Source organism: Bubalus bubalis, chromosome 2, assembly GCF_019923935.1.
Source record: "Bubalus bubalis isolate 160015118507 breed Murrah chromosome 2, NDDB_SH_1, whole genome shotgun sequence".
NCBI classification, from domain to species: Eukaryota; Metazoa; Chordata; class Mammalia; order Artiodactyla; family Bovidae; genus Bubalus; species Bubalus bubalis.
Genome location: NC_059158.1, coordinates 123,465,786 through 123,483,590, shown reverse-complemented (window position 1 = coordinate 123,483,590; position 17,805 = coordinate 123,465,786). Strand labels below are relative to the sequence as shown.

The window sequence follows — 17,805 nt, the reverse complement described above, 5'->3', positions numbered from 1 at the left end:
AGATGGGGAGAAAAGAAATCTAAGCAGGACCCCTGTAGGCAGATATCTCATCCTTGGGACAAGGCTAGGGAGTCAAGGGCCCAAATTCAAGTTTTTATGGGGACAGTGGCTCTCCTTATCTGTGCTTTTTGCGTCCAAGGATTCAACCAACCTTGGATTGCAGATTGCAAATATTTGGGGGAAAAAATCCAAATCAAAACATTTTCATTGTATGAGGTATTATAAGTAATCTACCTACTCCAGTGTTCTTGCCTGGAGAATCCCAGGGATAGGGGAGCCTGGTGGGCTACCGTCTCTGGGGTCGCACAGAGTCGGACACGACTGAAGTGACGCAGCAGCAGCAGCAGAGATTATTTAAATATATGGGGGCATGTGCATAGATTTAAGCAAATACCCCATTTCATATAAGCGACTTGAGCATCCAAGGATTTCATTGTCTGCAGAGGGTCTGGAGCCAATCCCCATGGGTGCCAAGGGTCGACTGTGTATTTTCCAGCTTTCACTATACCTTCACCAGATTTTCAAGATAATGTGATTCAAAAATACTTTAAAACCTTTGAGATGGTCAAGAAAGATGATGTATTAGTCTGCTTAGGCTACCATAGCAAGACACCACTAAAGAGGTGACTTAAGTGGCTGACTTAAATAAGAGAAACTTAATTCCTCACTATTCTGGAGGCTAGAAGCCTAGGAATAAGGTGTTGGCAGATTTGAATTCTCTGGAGGCCTCACTCCTTGGCTTGTATACAGCCACTTTCTTGATGGGTCCTCACATGACCTTTTCTCTATACATGTGCAATCCCCATATCTCTTCTTAAAAGTACACCAGTTGATTAGACTACAGTCCCACCCTGATGGCCTCATTTAAACTTAATCACCTCTTCATAGTCCCTATCTGCATATACAGTCACATTCTGAGGTAATAGGGGTTAGTTAGAGCTTCAACTTAAAATTTTTTTTGTGGGGAGGGGGATACAGTTCAGCCCATGACAAATGTTAAAGATAAATCAGTGTCCACCAGAGGCTTTCTCTGTGATGTTCTGGGTTCTCAGAATCTGGCAGAGGCATGGATGACTTGGTGACAGATTTTCCTATGGTATCTTCAGAGCAGTGACTCTGAAGTAGGGTCATGCTGGGGATCAAGAATAAAGTTGCCAGATAGAATACAGGATGCCCAGTTTAATCCAAGGCTTGGATAAATAGCTAATAGTTTTTTTTGGTACCTACATACACACACACACACAAAACTATCTGTTGTTTATCTGAAATTCAAATTGAACTGGGCATCCTGTATTTTTGTTTGCTAAATTTGGCAACCTACCCTGGGAAGAAAACAAAAGAGCTTCTCCTTACAGATATTCATTATCCAACAAATGAGAATGGTGGCTTTGCTAATAATATGTTAGACAGTGTGTGATATCTTAATAGTAACATATGCACATATGTTATAGCATTATTCCTGTGGCTATGGGTTCAAAGCATTTTACTGATAAGGTTGCATAATCCAAGAGTTTGAAGGGTGGCCATGGACTGATAAGTATTGAATCCAGGTACTGGGTATGTGGGAGCTGGAGATTTTCCAAAATGAAAGTTAAACAAACAAGCAGTGGAGACACGGTGGCAGAGCCTCCTGCAGTCAGACAAGATGGGGGTGCTTGTGGGTGTGGGGTTGCCCGAGACTGCAGTGCCTCTCTGTCCCCAGGCGTCTGGCCAAGTCCACCCTCCTGCTGATCCCCCTCTTCGGAATCCACTACATCATCTTCGCCTTCTCCCCCGAGGATGCCATGGAGATCCAGCTGTTTTTTGAATTGGCCCTTGGCTCATTCCAGGTAAGCTACAGGGACTGCAACTTTAAGGTGAAAGGAGCCATTCTTTCTCTTTAGAGAGGCCAAAACCCAGATCTTCCCAAAGGCAGAGGAGTGCCTCATCTGGCAGAGACCCAAGAGAGGCACGGGCAGGACCTCACTGTGCTGTGTGACCCTCAGTGGGTCCCAAGTTCCCCACCAGTCACGTGTCATATGGGGGTGGGAGATGCAACTCAGGAGAGAGAGGCTGACTCCAGGGAGGACAGAAGGGAATGTAACCCTGGTGCACTAGATCACACAGCTCTCGGTAGTTAGAGACAATGCAAGCACTGAGGGCTTGAGCTGAGCCATCACGGAGTGGAGGGGGCAAGAAGATGAGCATAGCGGAAGAGGAGGGTGGGGTGGAAGGCTGTGTAGAAGAATATCCTCATCTGCACACTGGGAAGTCCATAAAACGCCCCAAGCTGAAAAATCCAGAAGTAACCACATCAGCACATTATACAGAATCAGTCAGGAGAGTTCCAAGTTTGAGGAACAGGAAACGGGGGCAAGGAGGTCAGGAGGCTACTGTTTTTTTTCTTTGCTTTCTTTTTGTTTTGGTGACAAGAGACATTTGACTCTCTGAAACAAATTACATATACAATTTACTAAAAATAAAAACCAACTTTAAAAAAAGGGAAAAAAGGGGAGAGGAGAAACGACATACCTACTAATTCAACAAGATAGTGTAGTTAAAAAATATAGTAAACCTATTTGGTCAGAAGGGACTTTTAACATGAATCCCAAACTTCACAATGTTATTTGTTTATTTACTCATAACTATCTCCTTCCAAAAATAATATGATGTAGCTTTCAGAGAAAACATACAAAGGACAAAAAATAAGCAGATGAGGGATCAGTGAATAAAGGAAATAAAACCAAAATTGAGTTCATACACAGAAACAAATTTGATGAAGTTCTCTAAAGAGGGGAGAAGTGTGTCATAAATTTTGGTCTGGAGCTTCCCAGTAGCCAAAGCAGAGACAGAAACACACTCTGTTTCAAGACTTAGATGTAAGCAGCCTGGTTCCCAGGGAAAACCTAGGATTATAGTTTTGGGGCCTGAGAGAAATCTCTCCCAGTGGGTTTTCCTGAAGAAGCCAGCTTGTCATCAACACACAGACCATCCACAGAGACTTCCTCACCTGGGAAGGCCTTGACCTCAGGGTGAGGCTGGGTGCCTCCCTCATTCCTGGAGTTCTGTTCGGGACAGGGTGTGCCCAGGGTCATCTCCCCCTGTCCTGCTCAGTTTCCAGGGAAGACACATCACTGGGAACGCATTCCTGAGTGCGGTCTGGCCCTAACCCATGCCTGCAGACCCCACCCCAGGGCTGTCCCGCTGCACTCTTCTGAGCCTCTTCTCTGCCCAAGACTCTCGCCGGCACCCCAGACCCCTGGAGACCTAGTCTCTGTGTATAATCCATGAGCTTTTTCTCTGGATCAGGAAGTTTCCGTGTAACATGGGGGAAGGTTGGGCTCACCATGGCCCTTTTTATCAGGTGGGCGGGGCTGTCCAAAGATGGGTGGAAGGTCTTGACCCAGCTGACAGAAGTGGGTAGTGACCCCGATGAGAACCTGGAGACCCAGGACTGCATAGATGAGGACTTCCTGTCTCTGGAACTAGGCTTGTGGCTAGGGCTGCAGACTACACCCAATGGAAGGCCATTTGGCTCCTCTCTGGGGACGTGCTTATTAACAGAAAACCAAAAGCACTTTCCTAAATGTTCCCATAGGAATGTTTTAGTTCAGTTCAGTTCAGTTCAGTCGCTCAGTCATGTCTGACTATTTGTGACCCTACGGACTGCAGCATGCCAGGCTTCCCTGTCCATCACCAACTCCCAGAGCTTACTCAGACTCATGTCTATTGAGTCGGTGATGCCATCCAACCATCTCATCCTCTGTCATTCCCTTCCCCTCCTGCTTCAACCTTTTCCAGCATCAGGGTCTTTTCAAATGAGTCAGTTCTTCGTATCAGGTGGCCAATGTCTTAGAATTTCAGCTTCAGCATCAGTCCAATGAAAATTCAGGACTGATTTCCTTTAGGATTGACTGGTTGGATCTCCTTGCAGTCCAAGGGACTCTCAAGAGTCTTCTCCAACACCACAGTTCAAAAGCATCAATTCTTCGGTGCTCAGCTTTCTTTAGAGTCCAACTCGCACATCCATACATGACTACTGGAAAAACCATAGCTTTGACTATCAGATGGACCTTTGTTGGAAAAGTAATGTCTATGCTTTTTAATATGCTGTCTAGGTTGGTTATAGCTTTTTTTCCAAGGAGCAAGCGTCTTTTAATTTCATGGCTGCGTTACCACCTGCAGTGATTTTGGATCCCCCCAAAATAAAGTCTGTCACTGTTTCCATTGTTTCCCCATCTATTTGCCATGAAATGATGGGACAGGATGCCATGATTTCAGTTTTCTGAATATTGAGTTTTAAGCCAGCTTTTAAACTCTCCGCTTTCACTTTCATCAAGAGGCTGTTTAGTTCTTCTTCGCTTTCTGCCAAAAGGGTGGTGTCATCTGTGTATCTGAGGTTATTGATGTTTTTCCCGGAAATCTTGATTCCAGCTTGTGCTTTATTCCAGCCCATAGGAATGTTTACAAAGAAAAAAAATGATCTTTAAGGGTGTTTTTTTTTAAAAAAAAGAACCATTGTTCAAATACAAACATATATATCATTTTATTATATTTTATACATATATAGTGATATAATAAATATTTTTTAAATTCTGTATTATGGAAATTTTTTCCACATACAGAAGTCAAATGAGCAATATAATGAACCTGCATATAGCCCTTACCCTTCTGTGACCTGTCCTATTTCAGCTCCATCCACTCCCCATCTCTCATCATTTTAAGCAAACTCAAGCCATCATGTTATTTCAAATGTAAACATTTTAGTATATACTTTCTGAAAGACAAGAACTTAAAGGACACACGCAGAACCACAATACCATTATCACCGTCATATATTTCTAAAGACTGACGTTTATTAGGGGCTTCCCTGGTGGCTGACAGTAAAAAATCCGCCTGTAGTACAGTAGATCTGGGGTCGTTCCCTGAGTTGGGACAATCTCCTGAAGAAGGGAATGGCTACCCACTCTAACAGTGTTGCCTGGAGAATCCCATGGACAGAGGAGCCCAACAGGCTACAGTCCATGGGGTTGCAGAGTCAGTTCCTCCTAATTATAGAAATACTTGCTTACTGAGGAAAATTTGGAAGTAAGGAGAAGTTAAAATAGAAAGGCAAATTCATCCAAACTCTTATAACCCAATGTAATAACCTCTGTTAAAATGGTGTGTTTACTTCTAAGTCTCCTTTCTATCCAAGAAGACATGTACACACACTTACACACATGTAATTGAGATCATGATGTATGGTTTTTTAACCCTCCTTGTTATATTTAATTCTCTATCATTCCATCATGAACATTTTTCCAGCTCACTAAAATTCTTCAGAGACTGCATTTTTAATGACTGTATAAAACTGGCATTTCCTAAACTTGTTGGCTGTGGGAGGCCACCTTCTACTTACCTGGGGCACATCTAACCTGCCCTCACCCAGGGCTCCTGCCCTCACTTGAACAGAGAGACTGTGTCTCAGCATCTCTGATGCCAGGCAACCCTGGTCCAGTGAGGGGCAGCAGCCTGACCTCCAGCTCCAGGCCCACCAAAATCTGTGACTCAAGTCCCTCACCTGGAAGCAGGGATCCTCCCTGCCTACCTTCCAGAGCTCTGGCAATAATTAAGTGAAGCACCTGGAACCCAGAGGCCACGATTACATAGGCTACGCTGTGGCCCAAATCCAGCTCTGGCTTATTGCAAAGCCTGCCTTTCACACTCTCTGACAGCAACTCCTAGTTATTGATGCCCATTTGAACCATCTGGGGCTCTTTCAGAGCTGCTGCTGGTCCCACCCCAGGCATTCGGATTTGGGGCACACAGTGCACCTGGGCCAGAGCTCCCCAGTGATCCTTGTGTGCAGCCAAACGGAAACCGCTGCCCTGAGTACATGTTCCTGCCCCACCCCCATAGTCCCCATTTTGTGTGACATCATCCATGTCTGAGACTCCAGAGCAGATCCTTCCTATTTATCTCTAAAACTCTTGTTAGAATGTCGGGATCCCAGAGCAGTTCCGTGTATGAAACCCACTGTAAACGGGCCGGTTCATCCCTCTTTGGAGTCCCGTCCATGTCTTAAGTAGCCAGGAGCAGGCCTGGTTGGCACTGGGAGGAGGGGTTGGGCTACCTGTAGTCAGGGCTGTGGCACCCAGGCCTCTGTGGGGCAGGGTGCTCACCAGCCGAGGAGGCCTGAGGGCAGAGCCTGTTAGGAAGGGCAGGATGGCCTTCGAGGGTCCTTAGGTGAGCTGGACATCCAGACTGCTAGACCCTGTTCAAAGCTCATTGTTCCATACAAGACTTAGGCCTCAAATCCCGCATCTCAACCTGGAGTCCCTGCCTGGGGGGCTCCATGCCAGGATTCTGGGGATCCCATTGGGAAAAGAGGAGTCCGGATGCTGGAGAGGGAGGGTCCTGATAGGCACGATGCCCAGCCCACCAAGGAACTTAAAAGCAAACGTAGCCCTGAGGCCTCTGACCTTGGAGATGTGAGTGGGGAGTCAGGCCTCCTGTTCACTGGCTGAGACCTGCACTTGAGCTCTGCTCAGACTTCAGTTGCATTAAGCAGAAGTTGCTAACTCAGCCGCAGGGACCAGGCAGGTCACTGGAATTAATAAGGGAGGCCTTCCAGGAGAAGCAGGGCTTGGTGGCACTGAGGCACGCCCATCCTGCCTGGAGCTGAGCAGGTGGAGCAGCCATGTGAACCCCTGGGCCTAGGTGGGCTCGTTTGCAGTACCAGCTGGAAATCTGGAGAGGTTTAAACAGGGATAGCTACTCAGATAGAAAGACAAATGTGTGACTGTGTGGTCAGAGCAGAGCTCTGGGCGGGATGGACAAGTCTCACATGCCACCGCTCCCTGCTTCTCCCAGATGGCCCACCTTACTAATTCCCATGACCTGCCTGGTCACCGAGGTTGAGTTAGCAGCCTCTATTCAATGTAACGGAGAAGGCAATGGCAACCCACTCCAGTACTCTTGCCTGGAAAATCCCATGGACGGAGGAGCCTGGTAGGCTGCAGTCCATAGGGTCACTAAGAGTCGGACATGACTGAGTTACTTCACTTTTCACTTTTCTGCCTTGGAGAAGGAAATGGCAACCCACTCCAGTGTTCTTGCCTGGAGAATCCCAGGGATGGCAGAGCCTGGTGGGCTGCTGCTGTCTATGGGGTTGCACAGAGTCGGACACGACTGAAGTGACTTAGCAGCAGCAGCATTTAATGTAACTGACACCACCCTGGCGCAGGGCAACTCCCTGGACCCGGGGTCATTTTTGCCCCCAAGAGTCTCAGTCTGTGTGGGTGATGCCAGCACAGCTGGGTGCACTGCAAGGCCAGAAGAGGAAGCCCCTATTCCCTCTGGGGTAGCAGAGATGTGGGAAGGCTCTGGAATAGTCATGGGGAGAAGTGAGCCTGGGGCTGGTGATGAAAGGACCCCAGGGGACTAGGAGGCCGAATGCTGGAGCCCCGCACCAATCCCGTTGCCCCTGCTTCCTCCACAGGGCCTGGTGGTGGCCATCCTCTACTGCTTCCTCAATGGGGAGGTGAGTGTTCTAGGGTTGCTCTGCTGCCTGGGGAGCTCCCTTGTCATTGGATTGTGGTTCAGAAGGGCCACCTGGAAAGGGTGGCAGGGAGCGGGGTATGGTGTGGGTGGGGGAGACCAGGGCCTCCTGGCTCAAAATCTGTCTTCCAGGAGTCTGAGCTCACTTAACGGGAGCAACAGAATCACCCAGAGGCCTCGTTAAAACAACTGCTGGGTCCTACCTTGTTTCTAAACAGGCAAAAATGCATCCCTTAGGTCTGGGCTGGAGGCTGAGAATGTTTTAACAAGCACTCCAGGTGATTCTAACCCTCCAGCAAATTCAGGAAATGGAAAGTGCAGGCACCCCAACCCTAACAGAGGCTGCTGACTGCTGGTTGCCTGATGAGTGACCTCGGTCACTGCCCTGATCTGGGCCTCAGGCTTCCCATCTGTAAAGAGAGTAACTCAGGTGAAACATCTGCCCCTCCGTCCTCAGAGACCTCCAAAGAGTGTGACTGCTGAGCAGGGTTGGGGGAGCTGCACATTTAACTTTCAGTCTCTGAGCTTGCCCAGAGCATCTGGGTCGGATCAGGAGGCTCCTGGCACAGAGGCCGGGCAGTTGACATTAGTTGAACATGGTACTGCATGCAAATAAACCCTTCCTGTGACTGTCAATCATCTGGTTCACCCCACTTGAATGGGAGTAGCCTCTGATATTTTTCCAAAAGTCAAGCATCAAACCTAGCCCCAAATGCTTTGCTGCTGCAGCTGGGGGTTGAGAAGGAAATTCCAAAGAGTAGCCCCCTGGTCCCTAGATGAGTTCTGAGCTAGAGTGGCTTCATGTGGACGTGTCCAGTTGTCCCAGGTGACCATCTGGAGATTGTGGAATGATCACAGGCCCCTTCTTCAGGATAGGTTTGCTGAGGTTGCTGGTGAAAGGTCCCAAGGGAAAGGGGCCCCTCAGTATCTATGGATGTCAGGGCTGAAAATGGTAACTCTGAGTGGAGGGGAAGGCATGCCCTCCGGGCAGGAGTGTCAGAGCCTGTGCTGAGGCCCCAGTGGAAAAAGCAGGACTCGGGCAAAGATCGCCCTTCCCTCCTGACTGACTCCTGGTCTCCGGGGGCAGGTGCAGCTGGAAGTTCAGAAGAAGTGGCGGCAGTGGCACCTCCGTGAGCTCCCATTGCGGCCCGTGGCCCCCAGCTCCTCCTTCAGCAACGGCATCAAGGCCAGCCCCTCGGAGCAGAGTCGGGCCACCCATAGGACCAGTGTCATCTGAGGCTGGTCACCCTAGGTCCTGAGGGCTGACCGCTGCAGTAGGAGAGCCTGCCTTTCTGCCGGATGCCGTGTGGTCTCTCCAGTGACTATTACACCCCTCCTCCTGGCCTTGGGGTGGGGTTGTGGTGATGATTCCTCAGAACTGATGGGGCCTGGGACAGCAAAAGGGCCTGGGATTCAGATCTGTTGAGTTTCCTGGAAAGAGTAGTTCAGGGGTCCCAGGAGAGGGCAGGGGAATAAATGGTAACTGGGATGAGACTTGGTATTTGTCAGTCTTCTTGTCCTTGAGACACAAGGTGGAGGATGCTGTCCCTTGCTACTTTCTGGAGAAGGGGGCTTCCCTGACCTCCCTGCTCCAGTTTTCAGGAATAAGCTTAGAAGCCCAGTGAACCGGAAGATAGTGAAGAATAATGAAGCCTGGCGTGCTGCAGTCCATGGGGTCATAAAGAATCAGACATGATTTAGCAACTCAACAACAATAACCAGTGAACCAGAGAAATTGCCCTTGGACTTGAGTGGACCCTCCCCAGCCCTCATTGCAATTCACCCATCCAGCGCTTACCCCAGGGCCTTCAAGACAACTCGATGAAGTTACAGGGAACCTTTTAATGACCCTAACAAGGGATGAGGCACCCTGTTATTCCTGCTTTCAGTTATCTGTGGTGCTGGTGGTTTAGACACTAAGTCATGTCTGACTCTTGTGACCCCATGAACAGTAGCCCATCAGGCTCCTCTGTCCCTGGGATTCTCCAGGCAAGAATACTGAAGTGGGTTGCCATTTCCTTCTCGAGGATCTTCCCGACCCAGGGATCGAACCCAGGTCTCTTGCATTGCAGGCAGATTCTTTACCGACTTAGCTATGAGGGAAGCCCTCAGTTATCTGTAGTACTGCAGCAAATGGGGCAGAAGAGAAACTGGTTCACCAAGGTCCTGTGACTTGATCAAGATACCCAGCTGGAAGTGGAAGCTTAGTGCGGGACTTTTGATTTTAAATCCCCAGGCTCACTCCAAGGCTGTCTGTCTTCCCTGCTCCCAGGTCGGGATGAATGGGGGCCTGTCTCCCTGTCCTACTGGGAATTTTCATCTTATCCTTAACTGTCTGGATCTCAGTTCCCTCGCATATCAGCACTCCTTCTCTGCTGGACATGTGAAGATTAAAGGACTGAATATTTGAACCTTTTTACAAAGCACTGCCTACGTGCTCAGGGAAAGCAGTGCTCAGGGAAAGCATTCGGGACAGGATAAGAGGCGACCCCTCCCCCCAGAGTAGAGGGAAGGGCATCTTGCTGGTGGGTGGGCCCAGCTCTAGTCCTGGCTTTGGGTGACCTGGACAAGTGGCCCTGGCCCCCAACTTCTGCATCTCACCCCTGCAGACAAGGAGGTCACCCTCTCTCACCTCATAGACCGCCCCTAGGGTGAAAAGGCCAGCTTGCCCATTTTCCAGGGCTAAGAATACATGTCAGCCTGTATGGTTGATATAACTTTCTCCAGAGACCCCCATGAACTCTGTGCATCTTTGAATCAAGAAAAGTTAAAAAAAAAAAAAAAATCACGAGGTATAGGCACCCAGAAAGAGGACCTGGCAGGCAGAAACCCAAACCTCATGAGGCCAGAATGAACCAGGGAAGGCCTGAGCTCATCAGGTCAGGGAGGGGCACGGGGCTAGTATAGAATGAAATAGGCTGAGGGTGTGTGGGGGGGGGGGGGGAAATAACCCCACCTACTGGGCAGAAAAGGGACTGAAAAGGGGGCAATTTAATGCACAAAAATATAAAGCGGCCAGCAAGGGTGGAAATCTTCATTGGTTCCTGTCTCCCTCACCTGCAGGCCCCTGTATCTAGCCTGGTTGTTAATCATTATCCAAGGTTTGGCCAGTTCCCTGTACCCCGTGGAGTCCAGATACGTGCTCTCTGGAGTGTGTTCTAGGATCAAAAATGGTACTCTGAGGCTATCTGGCCCTGACCAAAGATGGATGCATATGCTATGTCAGAGATCCATTCATCACGTGCTCAGTTGTGTCCAACTCTTTGCAACACCATGGACTGTAGCCACCAGGCTCCTCTGTCCATGAGGATTTTCCAGGCAAGAATACTGGAGTGGTTTACCATTTCCTCCTTCAGGAGATCTTCCCAACCCAGGGATCAAGTCTCCTGCATTGGCAGGTGGATTCTTTACTGCTTGAGCCATCGGGGAAGTCCCTACATCAAGAGGACATATTATAAGTTAGGCAGCTCTCCTGGAAGGGCTTCAGGCAGTACTCACAAGGAGAGTCCTCAGAGGGACAGCCAGCTGCTGGAAGCAGGGGGTTATCCTGGGATTTTGAGGCACCCTTAAAGGGCAGGGTTCAAATAAAGTCAAATGGTTTGAAAGCCTACTATATGCAAGCAATCCTGAACTCTGCTTCCCTGGCATGACCAAAGCTAAAGCAGGGAAAATGCAAAGGCCCTTTAAGCTGGTGGTAGAAAGTCTTAGGCACTAATTGGACACCCTTTGCTGGAAGGATGATTCACTCTTAGTCTCCCAGGAGGCCCAGGGACCCTACAGCCCACATCCCAGCAGGGTCAATAAAACAGGTGTGAACTGTGCTTCCCTGTGCAGCCGGCCTGGGCACCAGTGACCTGAGCTGCTTCCCAGTCTATTCCCATCCCAGGAAGGGTTCAAGTAAAGGTTTTAAAATATGTTTATTCTTGTAAAATCAACATCCTATATAACATGGCTGTGGATAAACTGGTGCAGCTGGTGGCATGGAGGCTCCCACCTGACCTCTGGGCTGCAGACCGGCTGCAAAGACCCCTGGGCCACTGGCCCAAACACACCAAGGCCAAGAGGCATCAATTTGAATGTCACATGCTGGAATTAGAAAAGTCTCATCTTTTCCGCCCCTCGCAGTGCACGGCATGTGGGACTCAGTTCCCCAACCAGGGATCTAACCTGTGTCCCCTGCATTGGAAGCCCAGAGAGTCTTAACCACTGGATCACCAGGGAAATCTGGAAAAGTCCCTTCATAGGCAGGCTTTCTGGTAACTTGATGTCCTTGGAGGAGGTCCTAAACTTTTGTAGGCAGGCCCCAGGGATGCCTGCTGTTGTTGATGTGGGTGATGCTGTTGATGTGCAGGCCACTGATACCATTCAGGAAGAGAAGGAAGGAAGCTGTGAAGTTGCTCCAGAACATCAGGGTGAGGCCCAAGAGCGTGACCTGGCTCCTGAGAAGGACCAGGAAGCTCAGGAGGCCCCCAAAGGAGAGAATGAATGAGATGAGTAGGAGGGTGGAGCCCATAGCCCACTTCCGCCAAGCGAGGGAGTCCTCGCACACCTGGGACACTATGAGAAACTCCAGGCCAAAGATGGCGACCACCACAGCCAAGGTGGCCACGATGCGGGCCACAACCATGCCCGAGGCCACCCAGGTCTGACTCAGGTCTCGGAGGCAGTGCAACTCCGTCTGGTTGGAGGCAGTGCAGAAGCGCCACAGTCCGAAGAGGCGGTCATCTGCCAGGAGCCATTCGCCATCGCAGATGGAGATGGAGGAGAGGACCACAGCCAGGGACGTACACAGGATGATGAGGGTTCGGGTGAAGGACTCAAAGAAGGACCGGTGGGGCCTCCTTTGGCCCAGCAGCCTCTGTGCCTGGAAGACAGCGTGGGGCAACATGTCAGGGAGGGCCCCCTGCCACACCCCACCAGTCTCTTCAGGGAGGACCCACAACATGCGGTTCAGATTCCCACTGCCACTGGAACCCTTCTCCCATCCTGCCTGTTCCCGGCCCACCCTCCATTCAAGACCTCTAAGCATTGTCTGTGGATCCAGTTATTTATCAGGCAAAGAGTTCCCTGCCCTTTCTTTAATGATTTTATAATGAATAAAAAGCCCAAGTTCCATTTGTCTGTCTATACTCTTTAGCCCGTTCTGAAGTCAGAAAACCTGTTTGACCTGGCTGTTGTGACCTTGAGCCAGCAGGCAGCCTTGGTTTCTTTATATGCAAAACAAGAACACTACACAGAGTTACTAGCACATCAGTGATGGTTTCCTCCCCTGGCTCCTGGTCTCCCCTAGTTTCATCCAAATCTGTACCTTCTGAACTTGCCAGGACCCAGGTGCTCAGTGAGGTTTGCACTTTACCCTTCATTCTGGCTTAGCCTGTACCCCGCCCAGAACATGCCACCACTAAGTGTTCCAGCAGCTTCTGGGGTTGGAAGGGGAGTCCCTGGGGCTCCCCTTCAGTCTCTGGTTTCAGCCCTGAAAAGTGCACTGTCCTCTCTCCTGGCAACCTGGGCCAAGCGCCCAGTGAGGTGTCTCTTGTTACAACCCTGGGGCACCCTCCAGTCATGGTCCCCCAACCCAGAAGCAAAAGGAATGCTTCAAAGAGTAGCAGGCCTTAGATGGCCCACAAGCCCTCCCAGAGCATCCTCTCCACCACCCTGTTCAGGCACACGGCCCTCTTCCCATGCCAAGGACAAACCTAGAACTTTCTTCCTCACCTACTGGCTCTTCTACTTGAAAGGCTCTTCTGGCTGCCCCCCTTTCTCCATTCTTCATATCTCGACTGAACACCGCCTCTGTAACCACCCAACGCAGAAGGGACTCCCTCTGGTCACTCTCAGAGGAACCGTTCTGGAGAGTTACCTATTTCTGTCTGAATAGTGGTTGTGTGTTATTGACTGTCTCACTCGGAGACTGAGGTCTCCAGGAGGTCAGGGCCTTTCCCTAGCACCTGGCACTGTGCTCAAGAGCCATGAGATAAATGAACGTCAAGTTTGCAACCACTGCCACTTTCACCCGAAGCTCCCTTTAAACCATCTCCTGCCCAGTCCTAAATTATGTCCTTTACAGTGAGTGTGGAAGCAGCCCAGGTTACACCTTGGTTTGGGAGGTAAGCAAAGCAAAAACTCAAAACTAGCGTGATGATCACTGCTAGGGAAACCAACCAAAAGGGGACTCTAGGGTCAGCCCTACCCACGTGCAAACGGAGGCTGCCTGGGCCACCCCCTCAGTGAGGGGCAGAAAACAAGGCCACGCTCCAGGGAGACCCTGTGGTCAGAGCCCCAGCAGGAACACCAGGCTGCCTGCTAACCTGCCCACCTTAGCAGCCCCAGGGATACAGGAAAGAATCCTGTTTGCTTTCAGCACTTCTGCCTAAGTTAGGATCCCATCTCACCCTTAAACCCGAGTCTGGACTTTCCTGGTGGTACAGTGGATAAGAATCTGCTTGCCAATGCAAGGGACAAGCATTCAATCCCTGGTCTTGGACAGTTCCACATGCAAGAAGAACTAAGCCCAAGTGCCACAATTAAGCCTAGAGCCCGTGCTCCACAAGAGAAGTTACTGCAATGAGATGCCTGGGCACCGCGATCAAGAGTAGCCTCTAGGCTCGCCACCACTTAAAAAAAAGAAGAAATAGCTGCTTTTTCATTAAAAAAAAAAAAAAAGGAACAAACTAGTCTGGTGGAGTAGGAAACTTCATGGGGGGTATGCAAAGATGGCAACTGTCACAGAGGCCAAGGGACCTGCCCTAGAGCATTGACCTACGTCACAGTAAAGCCTGGCATAGCGGCTCAACAGCTGTATCATGTGCGGGGGTCGGGGTGGGGATGCATGCTACCAATAAATACTGACTTGGGCCATCGTGTGAGGGGCTCAGTATGATGGTGAGGAAAAGGAGTTGAGGGGACTGAGGGACACCCAAGGACACCAATGCAGATCCAGACATAAAGGCAGCCTGGTGTGCTGTAAAGAGCATTCAGGAGGGAGTCTAGGCTGTGGTTCTCAAACCATGTCTCCTTGTCTCTTAGCAGGGGGAGGGGGCCCCTCACTTCAACCCATCAGATCTCTTTTTCCTGCCAGAGCCACTGGGAATCTGAGTCTGTACTGGATTTCAATAGAAAATTTAGCTCTACTGCTAGGAAAACCAAGGGAGCTTTGAAACCGCTGATTACAAACCACAAAGGTGTTTGTCTTCACAACAAGGTTTCTTAGCCCCCTTGACTCTTGTTTCTCATCTACATTCTGTAGGGGTTAGTGACCGCTGCAGGAAAGCACAGCCACGAAGGCACCTCACGAGGTTATAACACCCCTAGAGGTTGTTAAGTTTGTAGGATGGGAAAACCCCAGACGCAGGCAACAAGTCACAAGAATACAGCACCCAGAGGCCTTTTGACCTTGGACATCAAACTGTCTGGAGAAAAAGCACATGCCGTCCTGCGCTCAGCCCCACCTGTCCTGGGCACAGACTGGACTTTAATCTCCAGGCCCTCAGACATTCAGAAAGACAGCTGACATCAGGTCATTTTCCCCCTCCCATCCCAATGTAGGGCATCATTCAAACTCTGACACCAATAAAACTCCCAAGGATTAAATGAGATTATGTATATAAAGATGCTTGGCACATGAGCAGTCCTGATTTACACAGCTAGTCCTAATATTAGGAATAATAAGGTATTTTGAGTCCTCATTCCCTACCACTGCCCCCCACACCTGAGCTTTGAGCCATCCAAGGCCTGAAATCCTCTCCTGGAGGGCAGTTGAGCCTCAGCATGGTCAGTGGAAGGTTTGTGGACCTCCCAGGATGAGGGCAGTTGAGCCCTGTCCCTGATACTGCCCTGACCAGCTCTGTGACCTTGGGCAAGTCACTTTAGTCTCAGGGCCTGGACTTCCTCCACTAAAAAAAAAAAAAAAAGGAAGAGGCATTTCCCCTTTTCATCCAGCTCCCTGAATGATTTCTAGTGACCTGTAGAACAGTGTCACTTGACACTCTTGGGCTGCTGAGTCCACTGCCAAGATCCTGTCTTCCTCTACAACTCAGGACCCCATCTGATTCCATCAACCCCTAAGTAGACACTCTGGGCTGCTCACTACTCATTCTCCACATTACCCCTCCCTCCTTATTTGCCCCAACCCCCGACTGCTCACTTAGCCCAAGGCCAGGTCAGGCCCTTCTCCTCATCAGCTGGAAATCCCGTCTGTGCTCAGCCACTGAGTCTAGTCCCACTCTTTGGGACCTCACTGATTGTAGCCAGGCTCCTCTGTCCCTGTGATTCTCTAGGCAAGAGTACTGGAATGGGTTGCCATTTCCTCCGGAGGAGGAGCTTCCCCCACCCGGGGATCAACCTGGGTCTCCTGATGGGCAGGTGGATTTTTTTTTTTTTTTTTTCTTTTTACCACTGAGCCACACAGAAAATCCCTTCTACAGCTTCCTAAACAGTAAGCCCATTCACGCCAGCATGACCCCAGGACACTGGTCAGAGAGGTACAGGAGCCAGTCTGCTTGGTTTTTAGCTCTTTGACAAGTTATTTAGTCCTGCCTCCTGCCCTCGTGGTGGAGCTGAACCGAGTTCTGAACACCGCAACTGCATAGAACAGTCCCAGGCCTGTGGTTCAGTTTTAAGTGCTCCAAAGTGTCAGCGACTATCTTCAAGCACAGCCCGCGCCCCCAACCCCGCCCCGCCCCCCCGCCCGCCGACAGTAGCGCTCCAGGGTTTTAACTTCATCTTTTCCGCCCACCCCCTTACCCCCTTCTCCATCCTTCGCTAAAAATCAAGTCCTTCAACCTGGCTACCAGTCTTCCTGCCCCTCCTAGCCCGGCAAGCTCTCCCCCAGCCCTTAATCCTGTCGCAGTTTCTAATTTAGCACTCACTTCCCCGGACCCATCTAAATCCTGTTTGCAAATTCTCTCCCCAGCTGGGCCGCCGGCTCTTCGAGGCAGGACCACACCAGATCCCACCCTCCACGCAGAAGGTCCGGAGGCAGACCGGTCGGGACTTCAGATTATGCCCAGAACAGTAGGGAGTAACTAGCTGCATCCCGCTCTCGGGCTGCTGAATCCCAGCCGCAGGAGGTTTGCGGGCGGCTTGTGGGTGGAGAAATCCTGTTCGGGCCAAGTCTGGCTCTCACTCGCTTCTGGGGCTGAGCTGGCCGCCACCGCCAGGTCACTTCACCTGAGCCTCAGTCTCCGCATCTGTAAACTAGGCGGAGCTCTGTGGGTCAGTGCTGTGGCGCTCTGAGCGCTCGCGGGCTGAGTTTGCGGGGCTCTGACCGCCAGGACCATCAGGTCGGGACGCGAGCCGGCGGGACGCGTCCGCTATGGAGGCTCGGCTGCCGGGTAGGAGAATTGTACTCCGGAGGGGCGAAGGGAGACGGGCAGGTTCTCCAGCAAACGCCTCGCATCACTGAGAAACCTCATCTCTGCAATGCCGGCCCCTCACCTCACTACAGTCTGTTTCCAGGTTTCCGCGCGTCCCAGCGAATCCACCCCCATCCCCGTCCCCCCAAAAGTCAATTTTGCGGAGGGGAGATGGTATTCTTGGCCTGGGTTCAGGAAAGTTCTGGCTTCCCGAGACATGCCTCCTCTGAGGAGCGAACCTCACTCTACAAGTGGATTCCTTCTATCCTCCGCCCCAAAAGCGCCCCCTTTTAAGAGGGACCCTTCTGTTAAACCTAACCGATGGAAACAGAGGACCCCAAAGAGAAGTAAGACAACCCCCCGACCCCGAGACTTTTGGGAGCCTCGGGTGTGCGAAGGACTCAAGCGACAAGACCGAGCCACAGAACAGTGCTGGGGTGGAACAGTGGTCCGAGGTAGCTTCCTGACTATCCCCCGGACCCTGGCAGGGCACTCCTACCGCTCTCACCGCGGCCGCTCGCTCACCTGAACGCCGAGGGCTGTCATCCTGCACCCGGGCTCTTCGCGAACTCCCGCCAGCTGCCTCCACGATCCCTAGCGCAGATCTGCTGAGGCAGACCCTCGCGGCTTGGCAATTTCTTCTCAGGGGCGCAGGGTGGGTCGGAGGGCGGGGCGGGAGAAGGGCGGAGCGGGGAAGGGAGGGGAGGGGAGGGGCGGCGAGGAGAAGGAGGGGCGGCGAGGAGAGGGAGGGGCGGTGAGGAGACGCGGGACGGGGAGGAGAGGGAGGGGCGGCGAGGAGAGGGAGGGGCGGCGAGGAGAGGGAGGGGCGGCGAAGAGACGGGGGACGGGGCGGAGAGGGAGGGGCGGCGAGGAGAGGGCGGGGCGGCGAGGAGAGGGCGGGGCGGCGAGGAGAAGGGGGACGGGGAGAAGA

At 51.2% G+C, this 17,805-nt stretch overlaps 2 protein-coding genes across 2 annotated transcripts in view; one reads left to right on the top strand and one right to left on the bottom strand.

Annotated features, from left to right (window-relative positions):
* SCTR (secretin receptor) overlaps positions 1-9,015 on the top strand; it is a 67,636-nt gene extending 58,621 nt beyond the window's left edge. Inside the window, exons 11-13 of the mRNA XM_006057168.3 lie at positions 1,703-1,829; positions 7,463-7,504; positions 8,609-9,015. Coding sequence (XP_006057230.1) covers positions 1,703-1,829; positions 7,463-7,504; positions 8,609-8,758 — 319 coding nt within the window. The 3' untranslated portion in view covers positions 8,759-9,015. The remainder of the gene's footprint in view (positions 1-1,702; positions 1,830-7,462; positions 7,505-8,608) is intronic.
* A 2,406-nt stretch (positions 9,016-11,421) lies between these two features.
* Positions 11,422-17,542, bottom strand: TMEM37 (transmembrane protein 37). Its single transcript, XM_006057167.3, has 2 exons — positions 17,400-17,542; positions 11,422-12,385 (listed from the first exon to the last, which is right to left on the bottom strand). The coding sequence occupies exons 1-2, from the start codon at positions 17,418-17,420 to the stop codon at positions 11,804-11,806; spliced, it is 603 nt and encodes a 200-aa protein (XP_006057229.2). The 5' UTR covers positions 17,421-17,542; the 3' UTR covers positions 11,422-11,803.
* Positions 17,543-17,805: the final 263 nt, after the last annotated feature.

Bases quoted from the DNA above. Each gene is read 5' to 3' on its own strand.
- TMEM37 (XM_006057167.3), bottom strand. From the start codon at position 17,420: ATGACAGCCCTCGGCGTTCAG. The intron at 12,386-17,399 runs GTGAGCGAGCGG...GCTGTCTTCCAG, and splicing joins TGACAGCCCTCGGCGTTCAG to GCACAGAGGCTGCTGGGCCA.